The sequence below is a fragment of the Astatotilapia calliptera genome, chromosome 20, assembly GCF_900246225.1.
Source record: "Astatotilapia calliptera chromosome 20, fAstCal1.2, whole genome shotgun sequence".
In the NCBI taxonomy this organism is placed as follows: Eukaryota; Metazoa; Chordata; class Actinopteri; order Cichliformes; family Cichlidae; genus Astatotilapia; species Astatotilapia calliptera.
The window spans coordinates 14,287,273-14,309,968 of record NC_039321.1 but is presented as its reverse complement, the minus strand read 5'-3'; the positions used below and the strand labels follow the sequence as shown (position 1 = coordinate 14,309,968).

Sequence of the window (22,696 nt, the reverse complement as noted above, 5' to 3'; positions counted from 1 at the left end):
GTGGTGTTACAACCCCAGGACTGAGAAAAAGGACTCTTTACATAATATATTCACTTGTCTCCTGGTTAGGAAAAGTGACTATTGATGGAAATATTTTTTCTTCTTCTTGTCTTTGTTTACATTGTATCCCAGAGAGGTTTTAAGTTGTTCAGGTTGAAACATTTGCACTTAAAGTCGGTTAAGTTTCCTTTGATATATCAGTGTCAAGCTGATGTTTAAGAGGGTATGTTAAGGACAGATGTGCTCCAGTCCATCAATCCTTTAAAGTGCTGGACACCGATGGTAAATTGCCATCAGACCCTAAATAAATTGTCCTCTGCTGTTATCCATATTGCTTCACTCATTCTTTGGTGAGTAGACGTATTGGTTACATAGAGACAGTCGTTATATGTGTTTACATGGAGCGAACTGTATGCTGATGTAATGTACATGTTAAGCTAGGCTAATCGGCAAGTTGTTATTAAGATGTGTATTAGCTAGCAACTTATTTTTATTTTCTGTGTTTCAGTTACAAATAAGAAATAGCAAGGAGAAGCCTTGAGAGACATAAGGCTTTAAAAGGATCTTCAATAAAAACAAGAAAGTCAAGCCTTGTGTGGAAGACCTCTTCTATTTGTTCGCTAGCTGTCTAACCTCACAGGGTCACGTGTCGTGAGGGCAGCATAATCAGGGTTTCTTACCATCACTGGCTCTGAACTTTGCAGTGATATACTCATCTCCAGGGAACTTGGCTCTTTTCTTGTTGGCTGATGCTCTGGGACAACCTGACAGACTGAGAGAAGCAGCTGATGAGGATCAAGAGCTCTTACATTCTCACACAAGGCTGAAATAGTGGACATGGATGAGAAGGGAGACACACACACACACACACACACCTTGAGCAACCCCTCACTTTTTCAGATTTTGCCAGGGAAATGGAAAATAGGTTTTTATTTAAATGTACAAACATACATGAAAATACAGCAAAAATAGAATTTGTACATTTCAAATGAGCTTTATTGTAAATATTTTGCATGGCCACCTTTATTATTTGTCAAAGAACAATTCAAAAAACCCTCATGGAACTGAGTTCTTGGGGCTGGTTAACCTTAAATTGTGGCCCACCATTGGATCCAGCCCTGGGTCCATGGGGCCTGTTCGGGCACAGCACACAAAAATAACATAGTTTTGCCACCCTGTGGATCCACCACCCATGGGTGCAAGCACTGTGGTTGGGTGCAATGTTTCTCTATAGAGACTTCAGTGCCCACAATGTTATTGGAAATCTGTGCAGTGAGTGAGTGAGTGAGTGAGTCCCATCCCAGGGGAGGGTGGGGTAAATAAAGTCATAATGGGCCATGTTCAGGACCAATTCGGAGGAATCCAGCTCATCTGTACCTGTCACGGCAGTGGGACCAGGGGTGTTGTGAAGCAGTAGAGCAGTATCAGAGCACCAAAAGGGCTGTGGCTTTGACAATTGTAGAATCATGGGTGTGAGCACCATGTTTGGATGAGATTCACCCTCGCATCTCAACATTGACACTGACATTGTGGGGCTGTCAAATTTAACAAACAAATGTAACAAATCTAAGCATGTTTTCAGCAGGTGTTGGATTCAACCCCTTGTCTCTAACATTCTTGATTTATATTGACAGGATTGCAAGGCATTTCCAGGTTGAGAAGGGTGTGGAAGAGTAGAGCGCAATCTTCAGCATGCACTGGTGCAGTTTGCAACAGAGTGTGAAATGTCTGGGATGAGAGTCAGCACACCCAAGAGTCTGAGGCCATGGTTCTTTGCCAGAAAAAGAGTGGAATGGTCTCTCTGGGTCAGAGGTGAGAGGCCTCCTTAATCAAGGGAGTTCAAGTGTCTTATTCATGAGTAATGAGTAACGGAGTACAGGTTGGACTGGCAGATTGGTGTGGCATCAACTGTAATGTGAGCATTGTACTGGATTGCCATAGTGAAGAGGAAGCTGAGCTGAAAGGCAAAGCATTCAATTTACCAGTCCCTCTACATCACAAGAGTTTTCTCTGTAGGATGGCTGGGTTCGGCTTTAGAAGAAGGTTAGGGAGCTCAGACATCCAGAAAGATTTCAGAAGAAAGCTGTTTCTGCGTGTGAAAAAGAGCCTGGGCACCTCCTTTTGGAAATGTTCCAGGCACATCTAACTTGGAAGAGACCAGATCTCCAACCCTACTGGCTGAAATGTACCACTAAACCATGACAGAGTTCCAGTTTAAAAAAAAAAAAAAAAAAAAAAAATACAACTCCCTGTAAACAACTACTATTACACCTGACCTTTTCTGAAAATATTTTTTTTATAATTCCAAATTTGAACTCATTACTTCATAAGACCTATTGCCTCTGATTGCCTCACCTTGAGGCAACAACTGTTGCCTCAAGGTGAGGCTCTAAATGGGTGATATGGTACTACAAGGTCATTAAGATAAGATGGGGCCTGATTATTAAATACCTTTATGTGAGGAGCCAATGAAGAGGAGCCAATATAGGATAAATCTGCTCTCTCTTTCTAGTCCCTGTCAGTACTCTTGCTGCAGCATTTTGGATTAACTGAAGGCTTTTCAGGGAGTTTTTAGGACATCCTGATAATAATGAATTACAGTAGTCCAGCCTGGAAGTAAAACATGCATGAATTAGTTTTTCAGCATCACCCTGAGACAGGATATTTCTAATTTTAGAGATATAGTACAAATAAAGCAGTCCTACATATTTGTTTAATATGGGTATGGAAGGACATATCCTGGTCAAAAATGACTCCAATGTTCCTCACAGTGTTACTGGAGGCCAAGGTAATGCCATCCAGAGTAAGAATCTGGTTAGATACAGTATTTCTAAAATGTTCAGGGCTGAATACAATAACCTCAGTTTTATCTGAATTTAGAAGCAGAAAAATAGAGGCCATCCAGGTCTTTATGACCTTCCTGCAGTTTAAATAATTGGTGTGTGTTATGGATGATAGATAAAGTTGGGTGTTATCTGCATAGCGTATGTATGTATTAATAGCTCTAACCTTAATCCTACTATTGATCTTGTTTTTAATGTGTCTCTCTTACTTTTTGGATCTTACTGTGACTCTATCCTGGGCATAGATATATTTGGCTGTGACTGACCTTTTTGCTTCTTCATGATGGTCCCCATTGGCCTGTTGGGTACCTATGTACCTGGAGCTGTGCTACACGTATGCTATCGCACCTTCTGTGAACTTCATCCCTTTGGTTTGGATCACCTACAGTTAACTGATGTCTTGCTCACTCCTGGTGTATAGTTTCATGACATCCTTGTACAGGAGTGGCTGAGGGTTATTCCACTCATTTCACTCCTGAAACGATATCTGTATCCGCTCTTAATGAACTGGCTTAGAAGGTTGAGGTCTATCCAGGCTACGTCCACATGTAGATGGTTCTTTTTTCTCTTTTTTTTTTTTTTTTTTTTTTTTTAAAACGCAGCTTTTTCTATGTGTTTGGACCTTTTGTCCACACGTAAACAGCATTTTGGATCACTGAAAACTGAGATTTTTAAAAACTCCTGCCAGGGTGGAGATTTTTTGCATTTACATGTGGACAAGGAAAACTGAGATTTAGTCACGCAATGTCAAAGGTGTGCGCCACATTATTGTTTACATGAGATGAATTTCAACAATGGTGGATATAGACAAAATACTGTTGCTGTTAATCTTACAATCTACAGTTTTTACACGCTTACATATCAAAACACAGTTACTGTCCCTCCATTTACAAAGACAGAGGCGTCAGAGTGAACTTTGGACGTGGCTTCTACATTCAGCACAGACACTTTCACAACCCAAATCCTGATGCCAACGCTGTCGTTGGGTTTGAATACATAATTAAATCATGTATTCTGCATGGATTTTGTCCATTTTTGAGTTTTGAGTCTACACTAGCCATATTTCACAGCACTGTGACTTATGATTATGAATCACTCAGACTAATGTAAAATTTTCAGTTTCTTTCTTAATTGAATAAACTCTGGCCAAGAGAGCCAGTGAGACAAAATTCAAAATACTGTCTTTACTTTTTAACATTTGAAATGATACAGAAGCTTGAAAAGTAACACAAAATTAGCTGTGTTTCCAGAAAAAACACAAAAACTTTTCAGAAGTACTTAAGGTTTTGTGAGGGCACAAAACCCTGTTTAAGCTTCTAGACTTCTGATTGGCCAACATTTCTATACGGTTAGGATTTGCCATGTTCTTGACAGCGTTTGACTTTATTTTTTGCGTTTACATGTAGATGGAGATATTTTTCAAAACTGCATGTGTGGATGGGATTTAAAGTAAAAAAAAAAAGAAAACTGAAAATATCTGTTTCAAAAATACGCGCGTAGGTGTGGACGTAGCCCCAGAAGAGCAGTGGGGACAGTACATCTTGGTATTTTCAATTGAATTAAATTTTAATCATACAGTGCTAAATCATAACAACCGTTACCTCAAGATTCTTTGTATTATCGCGAGTGATGGGAGAAGGGAGCCGGAGATCGACAGACGGATTGGGGCTGCAGTAATGCAGACGCTGCACCGGTTCGTCGTGGTGAAGAGGGAGCTGAGTGTAAAAGCGAAGCTCTCAATTTACCGGTCGATCTACGTCCCTACCCTCACCTATGGCCACGAGCTGTGGGTAGTGACCCAAAGAATGAGATCGCGGATACAAGCGGCAGAAATGAGCTTCCTCCGAAGGGTGGCTGGCCTCTCCCTTAGAGATCGGGTGAGAGGTTCGGCCATCCGGGAGGGGCTCAGAGTAGAGCAGCTACTGCTCCACATCGAAAGGAGCCAGCTGAGGTGGTTCGGGCATCTGACAAGGATGCCCCTGGGCGCCTCCTGGGTGAGGTGTTCCAGGCATGTCCCACCGGGAGGAGGCCCCGGGGCAGACCCAGGACACGCTGGAGAGATTATATCTCTTGGCTGGCCTGGGAACGCCTTGGTGTTCCCCTGGATAAGCTGGAGGAGGTGGCTGGGGAGAGGGAGGTCTGGGCCTCTTTGCTTAGGCTGCTGCCCCCACGACCCGGCCTCGGATAAAGCGGATGAAGATGGATGGATTGTCCTCTTCACAGGGTCAGTGTGCTGTCCTGTGACAGCCCTGAAGGTGGTGTAAGAACTAAAACTCCATCATTCATCTGAATCATCATAATTCATCTTCTGATACTTAATATCTATGATACATTTCTTTTGAGCCAAAGTAAACCAAATTATAATCTGGCAAACACACACCCAGTGCTAATGAGCTATTGTTGCCAACCTGAGCAGCTCAGAATCTTCTTTGTCATCCTTGGTAGGAGTTGATTTGACTCCACTTTTCTTGGCTCGGGGGCATCCAGACAAACTGGCACAGAGGAAGAAAGTGGACCACACAGAAAAGACAAAGCTTTGCTTAAACATAGGCTAAATAAAATTCTTTAAAAGAATGATCTCAAAAAGTAAAAAAGTCATTTGTATATTTTGAAACATGTAAGCTAATATGGGTGAGGCTGATTCTGTTTAATGTGCATTTTAACAGTTTACAAGGACTCAGTACATTTACAGTGAGTTTATGTGAACATTATATTCTGTTAGCTTAATGTTTGTCACTCAATGTCAGCTTCTGTCTTAGTGAGACTGGTGGACTGTGTAAGCAGTAGGGACCAAGGAAATAAGTCTACACACAGACTTTTTTTTTTTTTTATTATTGCCAAAGTGTGACATAAATACACTGAGTAACTGATGTAGTCTGTAACGAATATGTGATTAGAGAGGCAAACTCTCACCTGCGATGTGAAGCATAGTTTCCAGTGATGTGGCCTGATCCATCACAACCTGGAGTTGGACACCTGAGACAAACACACCCACACCTATCTGTGTGTGCGTATGTGTGGTCGATTTTCATGGTGGAGTTGGTCAAAGACCTCCCAGGCAATGAAGCATGTGGTGCAATCCAATTAGGCTGTCAGTAGTACTTCAGGTCTCCCAGCCCTTTGCCACACCTTTTGCCAGACAGGAGGAGACACCAGGTGTTGCTGTGGATAACAATATCATCCAAGTAAGCAGCAGCAAAGTCAGAGCAGTCATGTAATACCTGATCCATCAGCCGTTGGAAATTTGCTGGAGCTCCATGTAGTCCAAATGGTAAGACTGTAAATTGGAAAAGCCCCCATGGTGTTCTGAATGCTGTGAACTCTCTGGACCGTTGAGTGAGTGGGACCTGCCAGTAACCCTTACACAGATCTATTGTGGTCAGGTACCTTGCTTTTCCCAGACGTTCAAGTAGATCATCAATTCTTGGTGTCGGGTAGGAGTCAAACATGGATATGGAGTTCAGGTACCTGAAATCAATGCAGAACCTCATACTCTCATCCTTTTTGGGTACCAAGACCACAGGGTTGCACCATTCACTCTTAGATCTTTCGATGATCCCTAGGGATAACATCAAATCAATTTCCTTCTTCAATGAAGGCAGCAGACGTTCCGGGATCCTGTAACTTAATCGTCTCACAGAGGCACCTTCTCGTACCACAATATCATGTTCGACAATGTCAGTTCTCCCTGGATTCTCTTGAAAGACTGCTGATTTACACATTTCTCTCACCTGCTGCTGCTTGTCCTCTGGGAGATGGCTGAGATCATAATCCAGAGAGCCAGCAGGTGGTAGATATTGCTCATCTGCTTCATCTTCTTCAGGCACTCGCCGTATGAGCATTGCATCTGCCTTGTGTTCAATACGCTCCACCCACTCCTTCAGAAGGTTTATATGCAAGACCTTGCTTGAGCGCAACTGCCCTGGGGTGGACACCTCATATGTGGTGGGTCCCAGCTTCCTCATGACTTCAAATGGCCCCTGCCACTTTGCCAACAATTTGTTGTTGTCACTGGGGAGGAGCACGAGCACCTTTTGTCCTGGCTCAAACGCACGCTGACGAGCAGATTTATCATACCAAGACTTCTGCTGCTGCTGGGCCTCCACCATATGTGATTGAGCAAGTTCACTCATTTTCTCCAACCGTTCTCTCATCTGAATGACATAAGACAAAATGTTCTTGGGTCCCTCCTCCGCCTTGTCTCCCTCCCAGATCTCCTTTAACAGAGTTAGAGGGCCGCAAACCTCATAACCATACAACAGCTCAAAAGGTGAAAAACCTGTGGAGGCTTGGGGGACTTCTCTATAAGCAAAGAGTAGATATGGCAGCCATTGATCCCAATCGTTACCACTGTCGTTGACAAACTTCCTGAGCATCTGTTTCAATGTCTGGTTAAACCGTTCTGTCAGCCCATCAGTTTGAGGGTGGTATGGTGAAGTTCTCAGACTCCAGATACCCAACAACTGATAAACTTGCTTTAACAAAGTAGACATGAAGTTAGTGCCTTGATCAGTTAGTATTTCTCGTGCAAAGAACTGCACTAAACAAAATGCAATGGGCTTGGCCTTTATAGATTTTAAAGGGAACACCTCAGGATATTTTGTGGCATAATCTGTTACAACAAGCATGTAACGATTTCCTGCTTTGCTCCTCTCAACAGGCCCTATTCATCCATTCCAAGACGCTCAAAAGGAGTGCCGATGACAGGGAGAGGTTGGAGTGGAGCTCTATGGGGGATTTTAGCAGATGTTATCTGACACTGTGGGCAACTTTTACAAAACTGAGCCACATCTTTGCTAAGACCAGGGGCCCGTTCTTCGTACGTCGCTTACTACATCCAAGATCAAATGACACATCCAAGATCAAATCATCGCGCTAACCGTGAGCTCGCTAATCCGGTTCTCCGAACACACCTGCTGTTGACGATTAGTACAGCTGGATGAAGTAATGTGACATCACTGGGTGTCGTAAAAGGGGCTACGCATCGATAGTAGAAACATTGATCGGCGACCCTCTGATTGGTCGGCGAAAATGTCGAAGGAGAGCGATCGGTATTTTTCGGCAGCAGAGCAAGAACTCCTGAGTGAGGGATTTCAGGAGTTTAATCAGAACGCAAGGGAACACTGCAAAGGCTGCAAAAGCAAGGAGAGAGGGCTGGCAGAAAGTTACTGACAAATCAAACTCGTAAGTAATTTAATAATAACAATAATAATGGAGTGGATTGATATAGCGCTTTTCAAGGCACCCAAAGCGCATGACAATACCACTATTCATTCACTCTCACATTCACACACTGGTGGAGGCAGTTACAGTTGTAGCCACAGCTGCCCTGGGACAGACTGACAGAAGCCAGGCTGCCATATCGCGCCATCGGCCCCTCTGGCCAACACCAGTAGGCGGCAGGGTAGATTTATTATATTACACTATATTATATTATATTATATCCCCTTTCACATTAGAGCCACAACAGGACCCACTAGAACATGGGTACAAGTAAAAGTGAAATATAAGAATATTCTACAGAACGGTAATGTTTATCACTTATATTGCTTTTCGTCTCTTGACCCTGAAATAATCTGTTTGTTTGTTCATAACAGCAACCAAGAAAAGGGCAGAGCAACAAAAGACAGGTGGTGGTCCTGCACCCCCTCGTCAACAAGTTGGTTAAATAATACCCTCACGGGAAAATTGATATCTCTCAATGAGCACACTGTCGCGCTGAGCTAAAGGATCCTGTCTGTCCCGCAATATGCGCTGGATACTGAGGACTCTCCTTATTAATTTGCACCTTCCGCAATGGGTGGCTCGCGTAAACAGACAGGACATGGCTGCGACAGGCTTCCCAAATCCACCTTCGCTTTTATAGCCGTGGTCTCTCATCTTGATTACACGAAGTAATTTACAATTACTACTCTGAAATATGAATTACATCTGTAATAATCACATACATGTAATAGAATGTTAATAGTACATTTCCCTTTTGTAGGAAATGACCTGTATGTATCTGTGTGACATCAATACAAGGATCAAGTGCTGCATTATCTTTAGTTACATTGATGTTATTTATTTATGGTGAAACAGTGGTGGAATATCGCTGTTGCTTTCGTATACATGAAGCGGACATACCCGAGTGGCCGCGATCTAATCCTGTTTACATAAAGTAAACCTGCTCCCGAGCAGGTTTACGCTTACGGCTCTGTTGCTATGACAGCAAGTCCCGGATGAGCTTCAGGGAACCGAACGATCCAAGATCACGCGAAATCGTCAACAATCAAATCCAGCTAACTTACTTAGCGAGGTACGAAGAACGGGCCCCTGGCCAGTAGAAATGATGTTTGATGCGAGCTGTGGTCTTGTGTTTACCAAGGTGGCCAGCCCACGGAATAGAATGCCCTAAGGTGAGAATGGCGTTTCTAACCTTCTGGGGAACCACCAGCTGCAGCACCGACCCCTGCTGACGATAGAGAATGTCATTTTGCAAGATGTACTCACTGTTAAGAACCTGCTCCACTCCAGCTTCCTTTTCTTTGGCCTTCCGGAAAAGAGATATTAAAGATTGATCAGATTTTTGGAGTTCAGCAATTTCAGTTGGAATATTAAACCCTAGGGGTGACGGTGTTGGCTCGGCGTCTGTTAGTGTATCCACAGGTGAAAATTTGAATTTCTCCTGCCTTCTTTGTCTGCGGGTCTTCCGTGGCTTCACCACAGTTGTCTCAAACTCCTCATTAAAAAAAGGCAGGGCACTCAGGATCTCAGAGTGGGTACTGACTTGCTTAGCCTGAGCTCTGGTAACAGCTACATTACACTCCTCAGTCTGCTCAGACTCCAACAAATCAAAAAGCACAGGAAGGTCACGCCCTAACACGACAGAGTAAGGCAAACTGTTCACAACACCCACATTCAGCAGATACATCTGGTCCTGAACTTTAATGTAGATGTCAGCTGTCGGATATCTTTTCTCATCTCCATGGACAAAACAGATTGAAATTGTATCACTGGTGCGAACAATATTAGGTGGGGCAAAATCTGAGTGAATAAGAGACCGAGAACTGCCAGAGTCAAGAAGGGCATTGAGTAGAACCCCATTCACTTCAATCTGACTCATTTTGATGGATTTGTCACTCTCCTGCTCAGGATCAGCATTAGAACGAGGGGCAAAGCACATTTGCACCATTTTAGCAGAATTTCTTGGGCACATAGGTTTTGTATGGCCCTCTAATCCACAAAGATAACAAATGAGCTTCTTACCAGAGGCCTTTGGTGGTCTAGTGATAGACTGAGAGGTCTTACTGGTGCTTGTATTTGCTGAATCCAGATGGTTTTGCTGAGATATGTCCCTCGATGCCTTCCATGCATTATGGCTCCATGCTTGCCCCTTCTTTCTGGCAGCAACAAAAACATCAGCTAACCGAGCCGCTTCCATTGCTGAACCAGGGTTGTGTTCTCTGATCCAAACCTGAAGCTCAGGAGATAACATTCTGAGAAACTGCTCCAAGATTATAGTTTCACCAATGTCATGAATAGTTTTACCCTTTGGCTGGATCCATTTCCCATAAAGCTCCTTCAGTCTCGCATATAGCTCACGAGGGCTTTCATCTGGTTGAACGTCCAGGGATCTGAATCTTTGCCTATATGTTTCAGGGTTAATGTCATATTTTGGCAGAATAGCTGATTTCACTTTATCATAGTCTAATGAATCATCAATGTCCATGTGAACATAGGCACCTCTAGCTTTACCAGTAAGCAAGGGTATCAAATGAAAAACCCAATCTGATTTCTGCCATCGATAAGCTGTAGCCATACGTTCAAATGTGATCAGGAAATGTTCAATATCATCAGCTTCAGTTAATCTTTCCAATCTGCCCTCTATTTGTAGGGGAAACTGAAATGCTGGTGAAATGGCTGGATTGGAATTAGTCATAACTGGTTCAGCCTGGGCCTGCTGAGCAGAGGAAGAAGGATGAATATCAAACTCTAATGATTCAGAGCGAGCTTCTGCAGAATCTGATGGTGATGTTCTGACTTGGATTTCTGACTGCAGAAGTCTAAACTGATGTTGAAAGGCTTTAAATCGGTGTTCTTGTCGTGCATTTAACTCACTCTGTTTTGCATCCCGGACATCCTGTTGTTCCATGTGAGCATGTAGCATATTGACTAGATCAGACAAAGTAGGCTCCTTTTCCACTCTCTCCACAACTTCAGTGACTCCTGAGGCTCCATTTTCCTCCTCTTCGCAGGTTTGCTGAGCAGATCCCTTTTTCTTTTCATTCTTGCCACCACGATGCATTCTTCTTCCTCATGGGGAAAACAGAAGAAAGAAAAAAAAAAAAGACCTGTGTCCAATACTGGATGATCCCACTGCTGCCACCAATTGTCAGGGACCAAGCAGTAAAGCATAAAGGACACAGGTGGTTTTAATTCAAAAAATGGGTTTTATTGACCCAAAAATATGAAAATATATATTTAACAAAGCCAAAACTTAAACAGGCAGACCAATAAAAGAGGTCAGCTCAATAAACTCAAGATAATAATTAACAGAACCTCAAACAAACATATGACAAACTGACCTGCTGAAATGACACACAGGGGGACTTAAATACTGGTTTAGCTAAACCAAATGACACACACGGGGGAAAATAAGATGGCTGCCATATAACCAACTAATACAAAACATTTAAACAAACATGAAACACCCCCCAGGCAATGAAGCATGTGGTGCAATCCAATTAGGCTGTCAGTAGTACTTGAGGTCTCCCAGCCCTTTGCCACACCTTTTGCCAGACAGGAGGAGACACCAACCCCCAGGTAACTCAAACAAAGAAAGATGTATTAATATAACATAAAACAGAACTTTGACCTTGCAAGGTTAATATGTGTGCACGCCATATAAACATTGGAAGGTGTGATGGAAAAATGAATACATTTAATAAAGAAACGATATTGAACAATAAGTAGAATATTTTAAAGTAGTGACTGTAAATTAAACTAAAGTGAACAGCGGGTGGTGAGGTGTGGAGCTTACCATGTGTGGCATGCCATCACAAAGTGACACTGTACAATAAATTGTACAGAGGTGCTTACCTGTTTGTTGACTAGTTTAAAATTAATCAACAATAAATTATTTGTCCTGATGTGAGTCTTTAGAACATTTCAGTACTCTGTCTTGGAAAACAAAGTCTTTCCTTATTGGAGCCGCACCAACTTTAGGTCACTTCCTTCTGCTCCACACTGCCAGCTGCTCAGTGATTCAGAATGGTGTAATGCTCAACTTCCCAACTCGAAACCTATCCAGTTGATCAAAATTTGAAGTCCAGAAAAAAAAGCACTAATTTCATGTTTGACTAATGAGTTTGGCAGGCACGTCTGTTGGATCACTGATGGCTGTGTCTTTTAATTTCTCTTATAGCTGCATTCATTACTGTAGTGCTGATGTCTTTCTTTAAAGAAACTGTTTGAGATTTTAGGGAATTTTGCTTATTTGCTTCCTTGCTGCAAGTAGGATGAAGAGATTGATCCCATTCTCGAGTTTGTTTGGGAAATATATTAAGTTACAGCTATTGGCCAGTTAGCTTAGCATAAAGCTGGCTGATAGTTGTATTTGACAGAAAACTCAGTTAATTACTGAGGAGATATTTAGATTATTACAGAAAGGAGGCAACATCAATTAATTACTGAGGTAATGCTAAATCAGAAATTAAATCACATATCATGCTTCATCTGTTGGAGCCATTTTTTGGCTGGGTGCAGAGAAGTCCATGCTATCTGCTTATCAGGAAGTGGCTGTGTTTGAAATATAATAGGCTAATAAGCAACTGTTCCAGATGCCCATAGTCTGACATTTGAATTCATCTGTATTTTGGCAAGAAATCAAATAAGCACTTTGGCCAAAATGTTAAACCTGTCCTCACACTTAGCGATGGTGCTCTGAGTACTGACATTTCCCTCTGGCCAAAGCTCGAAGCCTGGAGTTTTGCCAGGTGAAAGAGCCTCTTATGAACTGTCAATATTATGTCATGCTATTACGTCTCACCAGCAGCCGCCTCCTGTTTTCAAAGTAATCCAGAAAGGAGGCAAGGGCACCCTTTGGTGGTGGCGTTGGCTTTTTAGTGGGCTTTGGATAGTCCACTTTGACGCCTTCTTTCCATTTTTCTTTCCCCCAATCTTTCCCTCCTTTCCTGGCTTTCCTCTTCTGTCGGCTTTCTTGGCACCCTTGTCATTCGGTTTCTTCTTCTTGTCATGCTTATCGTGCTTTCCCTTCCTGGTAGGAGTGATAACAGTGATGACTTCTGACTCCTCTGGATTGCTTGCTGTTGGCTTGCTAGGCTCATACTTGTCTTCATACTCGTTAGTCAACACCAGCGCACAAAAGCAGATATTATTTTTCATTTTCTTCACTGATTCAAACATTGTGAGAATGATTTGGTCTTGAGCTGGTGTCGTGGTAAACTTTTCTTTGTACACACAAAAAATGATGGTGAAATGAGTTATGTTGGCTGCTAAACAGCTATTTCATTTGAAAAGCTCCAATGAAAAGTGCGGTTATCTCCGGGTTTTCGGTGGGTACCGTTCCCTCTCTGCGGTTGTAGTAGTATGGATCAGCGGCCTTTTTGTGGTGGGTTTTCTGGTTGTCGTTGTAGTTGCTCTGGTTGTTGTAGTAGTCGCAGTGGTGGTCGTGGGCTGGGTTGAAACCCAAGTTAGTAAAAATAAAACAAGCCATTAGTAGGATCAAGAAATTGAAAGCCAAAATTGTGTTTCTACAAGAAACTCATATGCTAGGCAGTGAGACAAATAGAATCAAACACAGATGGCCAGGTCAAATTTTATCACCTCCTTACTCCTCCAATTCTAGGGGCGTTATGATAATGATACACAAATCCATACCTTTTCATGTTGAGCATGTGCGTCAAGATTCTAATGGACGTTTTGTTTTTAATACTACAAGGTAACCTACTATCTACTAGACTCAATTTAATTAATACTTATGGCCCAAATGAAGATAATCCACATTTTTATAGCAATTTATTTCTTAAAATTTCAGATTTACAAGGTAAATGTATAATTGCTGGGGATTGCAATTTGCTTTGAACCCACAGAAGGATAAATCGTCAGGCATGGATAACACTTACAATAGAACACTAAAGGTGATCAAACAATTTATGAAGGAGTTCAATATAACCGACATATGGCGCGATCAAAATCCAACCAAATTACAATATTCTTGCTGGTCAGGTACACACAAAGTGTATTCCAGAATAGACTACTTTTTGGCATCAACTGAGCTGGCTCCTTATACAAAAGATATAGTATACAGTATAAGGAAATAATAATATCTGACCATGCAGCCGTTACTTTGACTTTCATAGAGTCAAAACTGATTAAAACTCGAATTGAATGGAGGTTTCAATTGAAGTGGATGCAAGACAAACAGTTTCTTGAGTTTTAGGCAAGCAAATTAATGAATACTTTGAGCACAATTCAAATCAAACATCGGCAAGTGTGAGATGGGACGCCTTCAAGGCATACTTAAGAGGGCAAATTATAAGCTATACTAGTAAGAAAACAAGAGAACGAAACCAAAAGATAAAATATCTGGAATAAAAAAATAAAAATGTTAGAAGAGACCAGCTTTCAATCAGGCCAGAATAAGGAGGACAATGTCAAAGAATTATTACTATTGAGAACGCAATATAACGAAATGACAAGCGAAAAAGCAGCTGTACATTTATTGAGATTAAAGTAACAATCCTATGACCAAGGTGAAAAACCCAGCAAACTCCTGGCTTAGCGTATAAAACAGCAGCAATCTGAAAGGGCAATTACCAAACTTGAAACTTCAAATGGAAATATCATAATAGACCCAATCGAGATAAACAATGCATTTAAAGTTTTTTATGAAACGCTATATAATTCAGAATGCAACAATGAGGGTGCCCGCAGGATTCACCATTATCTCCACTTTTATTCCCTTTAGCTATTGAACCTCTGGCAATAGCGGTTAGAACCAGTGGACAAATACAAGGTGTTAAGATTGGTAGAAAGGAGCATAGAATTGCGTTATTTGCTGATGATGTCATATTATTTTTAAAGCAACTAAAAACTTCTGTGTCTGCTGTAAAGGATTTAATAGACCAGTTTGGGGCCTTCTCAGGGTATAAAGTAAATGTAACAAAATCATCATTAATGTTACTTAAACAAGGGCTTTACTGTTAATTCTGAATTCACTCATCTAGGCATTAAAATAAAAGATGTGGTGGTACTTAAATATAATACAATTCTACAGAAAATTTCCAAAGATCTGGAGCGTTGGATAAGTTTACCACTATCTATAAGTGTTCTTAAAATAAATGTATTACCTAAACTCTTGTATATGTTTCAGAATGTCCCACTGGCTCCTCCTGCTGGATTGTTTACCAAACTAGCGTCATTAATCAGAGAGTTTATTTGGAACAAGAAGCATCCCCGCATTTGTTTGTCTTTGTTGTATCTTGCCTTTGATACAGGGGGGTTGAAATGCCCCAACTTTTACTGGTACTATCTGGCTATTCATCTAAGGACAATAATGTTTTATTTTTCATGGAAGCAAATTCTCTTAAAATGCCATTAAACTTGTACTTATACTCTGCACAGCCAAAACAATTAAAGAAAGAAACAAATAATCCTATAGTCCGAAATATGATTGAAGTTTGGTTTACAATAAAAGAAATTTTGAATATTAAGAATAATCTCTCTCATTTTAGTCCTATTTGGGGAAAATGCCTTATTTGCACCAGGAAATGTGGCAGATAAAGGTGTTAGGAAAGTGGGTGATCTTTTTTGTGATGGAATAATGGTTCCATTTGAGGATTTAGCCTCAAAATTTCAAATCCTCCAAAAACACTTCTTTAAGCATTTACAGATTTGAAGCTTCATTTCTTCCATGCAAAATCAGTCTCCCAACCTTCCCCAGTTAACTAATTTAGAGGAGTTAATGGTGGAGGGGAAAAAAGTGGTAACAAAGGCTTAATTTCAACATTCTATAACTGGATTGTCTCTGCCTCCCCAGAAACATCAGTTTCTAAGTTATAATCTTGGAGAAATGACCTAAATATTAATATTTCTGAGGAGACATGGAAGTCAATTTGCTTAAAATGACCCCAGGTATTTAAACTCATTTACCTTTAATACCTTTACTCCTTGCATATTTCAGATGAGCTGACCATCTGATGTAAAAGAATACATATTTTGGTCAAGGCATTGAAACCGAGGACAATTTTGACCTTTTCCGTGGCCAGTGGTCAGTGAAAACACTAAAAACAAGTGCAAGAACATACATTACATACTTTTCTCTTGCGCAACTGGTATGTCACTTTTTGTAGATGCTCCACCTCCTTTTTCAAATCCTGTTTAGTTTCTCTTATTGTGGCTCCGGCACTACCGGCACCCTCACCCTGACCTGGGCTCACCATCTGTTTATGGTACAAATTAAATATGTTTTGTTCATGATGGAGTAAATGATTATATATGAAAGAAGTCCAAACAATCAAAACTCTTACCAAGGGAATCAGGGCACACATTGTTACTGCTACACTGGAAGAGCGTTCTGTCTAAAAGCTCCTCTGTTCCTGATGACTGCTGCTCTTGCTGGGAAGCATGTATAATGTAAACAGAATTGGTCCTAGCACTGAACCCTGTGGAACTCCATAATTAAGCTCAGTGTGTGAAGAGGACTCTCCATTTACATGCACAAATTAATTAATTATCGGAAATAATTAATTACATAAATATTTACAACAAATGTAATTAATTAATTATTGACACATTTAATTATTTATTTATTTATTTATTTATTTCACATTTTAATTAATTATTGCCACATTTAAATAATTATTTGTGTATTTAATTAATTCATTTTGGCACAGTTGACTCCTTCAGGTCTCACCATGAAATAATTTTATCTGTCAACCTCACCCATCAAACTCAGGAGGCGGGGTTAACACTGATCGAGTCAAAACCATTGCTTTGGCCTGGTGGCCATTGTTTTTAGCACACAACAACCAGCATGTGGAAACTCACAGAACTGAACTTTGAAAAACCCTGTTTGTGTGCCACCAAATACCGTTTTAATATTTTTTTTAGCGAGAATGTAGTGATTTAATCTTCATATGTCTGGTCGGTTTGTCAAGATACAGCCTCTTTGCAAAAGTGCTTCGATGATTTTGGAGATGTCTGCCCAGGATAGACCCGTTTGCCTCGCAAGCAATCAAGTTGTTATTACCACTGACAAAGCGCAGGCCCCGGTACACAGCTGTAATAACCCCCGCTGACACTGACTTCTTTTACTGAGGTTATATTTATCGGGGTTTTATTTCCTGATGTTCAGTCGCCAATTCTGAATTATAACTAACATTAAAAACATGTTTAAGGAGGAGAGAGAGCAAATAAATTTGATTAACAGCTGATCTTTGGGTTTTTGTTCAGTAATCAGCGTGACCTGCGTATAAACGTATAAATGAGATAATGTTGGTGTTTCCGTCATGTAGTAACTGCTGGCTTTAACTGTACAAAGGTTGTTCGACACTATGAAACACATACAGACTTCATGATGTTCGGCTAATATTTTTATTGTGAATAGTAATCATGAGGGTAAACGGACCTGTACACCACGGAGCGAGGTCAGCATATCCACGATATCTTCAGCTCTATGAGTTAACAGTTTCCCAGCTGACTAGTCTAACTGACATCTACGAATATGTCACGGGTCATATCAATATGATTTTACAGAAGATCATCCTTATTACTGCCAACTATTCCAGAGACGTGAAAATCTACAGCATAAAGAACAAAAAAAATATAGCAGTCTAACGCAACACTGTAACAGAGATGAACCGTCAGTTTGTCGCAGATCAAAGTGGAATGAAAGTGATTGGTTGAACAGGTGTTCGTGATCTGTGTTTTCTGCATTTTCATCAGCGTAAGAGACTCAGCAGCAGATTAGAATAACAGTTACACATTTAATAAATCACCAAATGAATACACGCAAGAAACGAGCAAACCTGTTCCGACAATTTGAGTTTGTGTTCCCTCAGCTGCAGACTCGCTGCTGTTTAAATGTTTGAGAGGAAGATTAGATATAAAGCAAACGTCAAACATAGACTCAGTCTGCGTTCACATTTGATATGAGGCCAGGACGGATAATGGCTGTGTCCTGTTTGAAGATCATATATGTAAAATTGTTGTCTGACCTTCGTCGAGCCAGCCGCTCAGAGTCCGTGGTTACCATGGTTACTGTATAAGCACCTATAATGTAAACAGCTGACACAGGGGAAACCTACCGGGAGCATGGGTGTTTATGGTTTTCATTGCAAAAGAACCGTCTGTCTATGTTTCAGTGCCCTGGTCTGCCACAGTTTCCACCAGCCCCACTCCAGTCTCAGCAGTTTAGTGACCTGACTGTTCCATTTTTAACTTTTGGTGTTTCTGCCTATCACAAGATTGATAACTTCAGTCAGCACTGTAGTGCATCATTCTCACATCAGAGGGACATTTGAATACTGTTTTATACAGCATATGACTGGAAGATGAATATCAAGCAGGCATAAGTGTGATGTTGATTGAACTGAGATCTCCTACTGTCATTTCTGTTGCTGGAGATGTCCACTCTAATTTAATTTAATTTAATTTAATTTAATTAGTTTGCTGCTTTGAATTATATGCAAACATGTCCATGTGGATTATATAAGTTGCTTGAGGAAGAGAAAATATGTTCATCAAAAGAAGACAGTTGAGGTATCTAACCAGGATTCCTCCTGGACTCCTTGGTAGGTGAGATGTTTTTGGCCATGTCCTACTGGGAGGAGGTCTCAGCGGGCTTGGGGAATACTGTGTCCTCCAGGATGAGCTGGAAGGCATGGCTGGGTTGAAGGAAGTCTGTCAAATTGATAAGCAGAGGAAGTGGTGCAGCACCTGGTTCTGTTTGTAGAAGCTCAGATGTAGGGGCAGCCAATCAGATGAAAGCTGGCGTAAATAGAGGAGGGGTTGGGGTGGGGGCTCCAAAAGACTGTAGCATGCAAAACCACTACTTTGTACAATTTCTGTCGTCTACAGACAAAATCATCTTAACTTGTGATCTTGTAAGCTGCTGGTACTTGAGTTGTTTTATGCCTTTGAACAGAGCCTGGTGGGTATTTGGTCCTGCTTCTGGCATCAGTGCTAAGTTACACTAATCCAGCTGCTGGGTGTAAGTTGTTATTAACTGGACTAGTTCATTTATCTATCTCTAGTATGCATTTGAAGAACTCATAATCTTCTGTGTTCTCCCTAGCTGCCCTGGGCTTATCCGTGGCCTTCATCTTAAAATTCAGAGACAACATGTTCCATGTGCTGACTGGCCAGTTCACTACTGTTCTGGTCACAGGCCTCTCCCTCTTCCTCTTTGACTTCCACCCTTCGCTGGACTTCTTCCTCCAGGCACCCACGGTCCTGCTGGCCATCTTTATCTACAATGCCAGCTGGCCCAAGGACCTGGAATATAGCCTGCAGCGGGAGAAACTACGGGTCATCAACGGGGAGGTGTTTGAGAGGTCAAGAGGGGTAGGAGACAAACCACAAATCCTCAGTAGTCACGCACACAAGCCCACACACTCCTTTTCCTCACACAACTTCGCTCACCTAACCCCGATGTATATCCACTTCCTCTACTCCCGCCCACATACCAAGTGCTCTGCAGGAAACTTGGCTCTTGTTTCTCTGTAATGTCATTTCTTGAGTGCAAGAGGAAACCTGATTCCCAGCTATGAAAATAGCATCCAGGCTCATGCTGGAGCCTTACGTCATAGAATTCCTTTAGTAGTCAAGTGTTTTTTGATGGAAGAAGCTATTTAACAATACAGTAGTCTGTGGGGATACTATCCTGGAATTCTTTTCATCCCCAGCGTCCTGTTCTGTATTGAAGAAACCCTGTAATTCAGGTGAAATGCCAGGTTTCAGGTGTTTGTTTCTTTGCGAGAGCACTAACAAAAATACCCTCTCCATTGGCAGCCGTGGCTTTAAAATGCACGGTACTTCCCCGGTGTTTTTCGGGGAGTAAATACTGCCCTCCACTTTCTGAAAACAGAAAAAAGATGTGCACAGTGCCTCAATGTCTGCAGATTTGTCCACTGGATTTGATCACTTGTTCATTCATTCTGATGCCTTGTCTCTTTTTTGTGTTGCAGGACAGTGAGGAGCTCGATCTCCTGACAAAGGTAAATGCAGACAGTGTTTCTGATGAAGAGTCCTTGTAGTAATGACAGAGCTCACTCCCAAGTATCCAGAGGATACTCTGCATCTTTCCTGCTGCTGATATCGAACTGGACAATTGACTGGATGGAACATGGTCACAGATTGTCTGTGAAAGCATTTATTTGAACAGTGATAAGCAGGTAAACGGTGAAAGATACTGTTGATAGATTATATGATAGACTCCTAGTATTAAAAACAAAGTGTTTAATAACAGAATTAGCGAAATGTGTATATTTTGGAAACGTGCCTGTCTGTGGATGACTGCTGTCATTCATATGGGGGAAAGTACCAGCAACGCTGTTTGTTGGAAAATAAGTGATACTTTTGGATTCATTATGGATTCCTTTTATGGACAGTGTATTTCTTTACATGATTCCTGTTGTACATGCTGCTATTTGACTGCTTGCTGGTGCTGGACGTCTAAGGACCAGAAACTGCAGTTTCAGGATTGTTTTGATAATAGATTTGTTTGAAATTGTGGTGATTTTGAATCTTTATCCACACTATGATGAATTCAGTTTGTATTGTACTGTGGAAGAGGCAGTTTATTTTTTTTATTTGTTTATTTTCTGAGCCAGAATAAGTGGTATTGACATAATTGCCACTAATGCCTGACTTTCTGTCAGCACCACAAACTCCCTGCCTCTCTTACTTGGGGCTTGAATATTTTCTTGTTAAACTGTAAAATAACATTGTCTAAAGATTGTTGTTTGTGCCATTAAAATCCTCACGTGTAAATGCATTTTCTTGTAAAATAAATGGCAAGTTGTTTTACTTCTGTGCAAGTAATGCAATTTAATACAATCGCTGATGTCTTGTCATAAATTTGTGCATTTATTTAAATACTGAGGTTTTCTGGAGGAAGACCTAAAGGGTACTAGCTGCTCTAACTCCATGTTTTTCTTCTATTACTTTGCACATGCTTGATAGCTGTTTTAGCTCCCTATCAGTTCCTTTAAGCCAACTCTTAGATATTTTACCCACCTGCTGAATAACAGTGTTCCACACCCACTAACATTATACAGATCCAAGAGAAAAGAGACTGTAACGCAGTCTGATGTCTAAGCTTTAACCCTTGTGTGGTGTTCATATTTTTGTTACTCAGCCAGTGTTCATGGCTAGAGTTTTGGCTTTCCAAATTAACACTATCAAACAATTTTATGTTAAATTACTCAACAGATGTTTACTTCATCCCAATTACAAGCCATATGAACAGCAAAGATGGTTAATTTTTTTCCCTTTCCCTTTGTTAGATCACATTTATGAATTAATGTGCTTCTCGTTTTTTTTTTGTTTTTTTTATAAAATGTTATAAAAAAAATAAATCAGTTATAATCAAGTGGAGTGAGTGGAAAGACACAACACATTTACACGTGAAGCAATATGTTTCACAACTAAATGGGATCAGCTGCTCATCAATGGTGACATTAGGCCCAGGGTTGTAAAACAGGGGGAGGTGGTGCACACACTTATCCCACACTGTCCTGATGGCAGCTAGCTTGTCTCTCTGCCGTCGAGCTGGTCTGTCGTCTCGGTTATCAAAACGGATAATCCTGGAAATTTTGTGGAAGTTTTCCAGAGACATTGATGCACGGAAAGGTTCTTGCCAGTTTCTGCATCCCACAGGGGTTCTGTGGATTCCCCTTCGGACCTGAAAACTCCTGCAAGGATAAGAACCCCAAAGTAGGCCTTTGGGGTTCTTAGATGAATTTGTTCCATCTCCTTCCACCTCTCTCCAAAAACACACCTTCCTTCTAGATTACTGCAATCCAGAATAATTTTCTGGATGGAATCTGGGATGAAAAGCTCAAATGAAGACTTGATGTCCTGCACATGAGTAACTGTCAGCCGTGTTGGCCCTGGCCAGTAGCAGCTCTGCAGGGTGGCTCATTTCTTGGGCAAGAAGACCATTCAATTTCACCAGTTATTGACATCCATATTTCTTCACTTGCTGTCTGGTGGGCTTGTTCTGGTCCTGGAGCTGGCAGCAGATGGGGTGCTCGTCTTCGTTTTGTTACTAAATGGTGCTCAACCTCATCCTCTTCTTCAAAGTCCCTGTCAGACTCTGAATTTTCAGAAATGTGAAATATTCTGAAACCTCTTTGTCAACATCATCATCCGAAGCCCCTCTCTTTTCCAAAATCAATTGGATGGCCCTCACAGCAGATAATCTTTTGCCATCTTGATCAGTTGTGATAAAGAACCACACTGGCAAAGTCTTATTTATAGTATTATGCCCCTAATTTGCAGGTAATTTGCAGACAATCTGCTACGCAGCAAAAAGCAAGACACAAGGCTCTGGTTTACTCATGCATGAGGGAGATCTGCCTGGAGCCAAGTGTCGTCCCACCACTTGACCTCTGTCAGACTCTCAGCCAGGCTCCCCATAGCACTCCTTTTATTGTGGTTACATGAATATGCATAGGGTCATTAACATATAGCATCTTACATAGGTATACATGTGAACAAAGAATACTGTGTGTGTGTGTGTGTGTGTGGTCAAAAGGGTCATATAACATAAAAGCACGAAGGCAAACATCCCATCCTTGGTCAGGAAGAGGGTAGACTAGACTAGACTAGGGCCAAAATACCAG

General features: G+C 41.3%; 2 protein-coding genes across 2 annotated transcripts; one reads left to right on the top strand and one right to left on the bottom strand.

The window, feature by feature from the left end:
- The first annotated feature begins 986 nt into the window (after window positions 1-986).
- On the top strand, window positions 987-20,908 carry LOC113013707 (probable UDP-sugar transporter protein SLC35A5). Its single transcript, XM_026154845.1, has 3 exons — window positions 987-1,812; window positions 19,144-19,412; window positions 20,036-20,908. Exons 1-3 carry the CDS (start codon window positions 1,725-1,727, stop codon window positions 20,102-20,104), a joined length of 426 nt encoding a protein of 141 aa, XP_026010630.1. The 5' UTR covers window positions 987-1,724; the 3' UTR covers window positions 20,105-20,908.
- Window positions 9,120-11,195, bottom strand: LOC113013700 (uncharacterized). Its single transcript, XM_026154834.1, has one exon. The coding sequence runs from the start codon at window positions 11,128-11,130 to the stop codon at window positions 9,130-9,132; it is 2,001 nt and encodes a 666-aa protein (XP_026010619.1). The 5' UTR covers window positions 11,131-11,195; the 3' UTR covers window positions 9,120-9,129.
- Window positions 20,909-22,696: the final 1,788 nt, after the last annotated feature.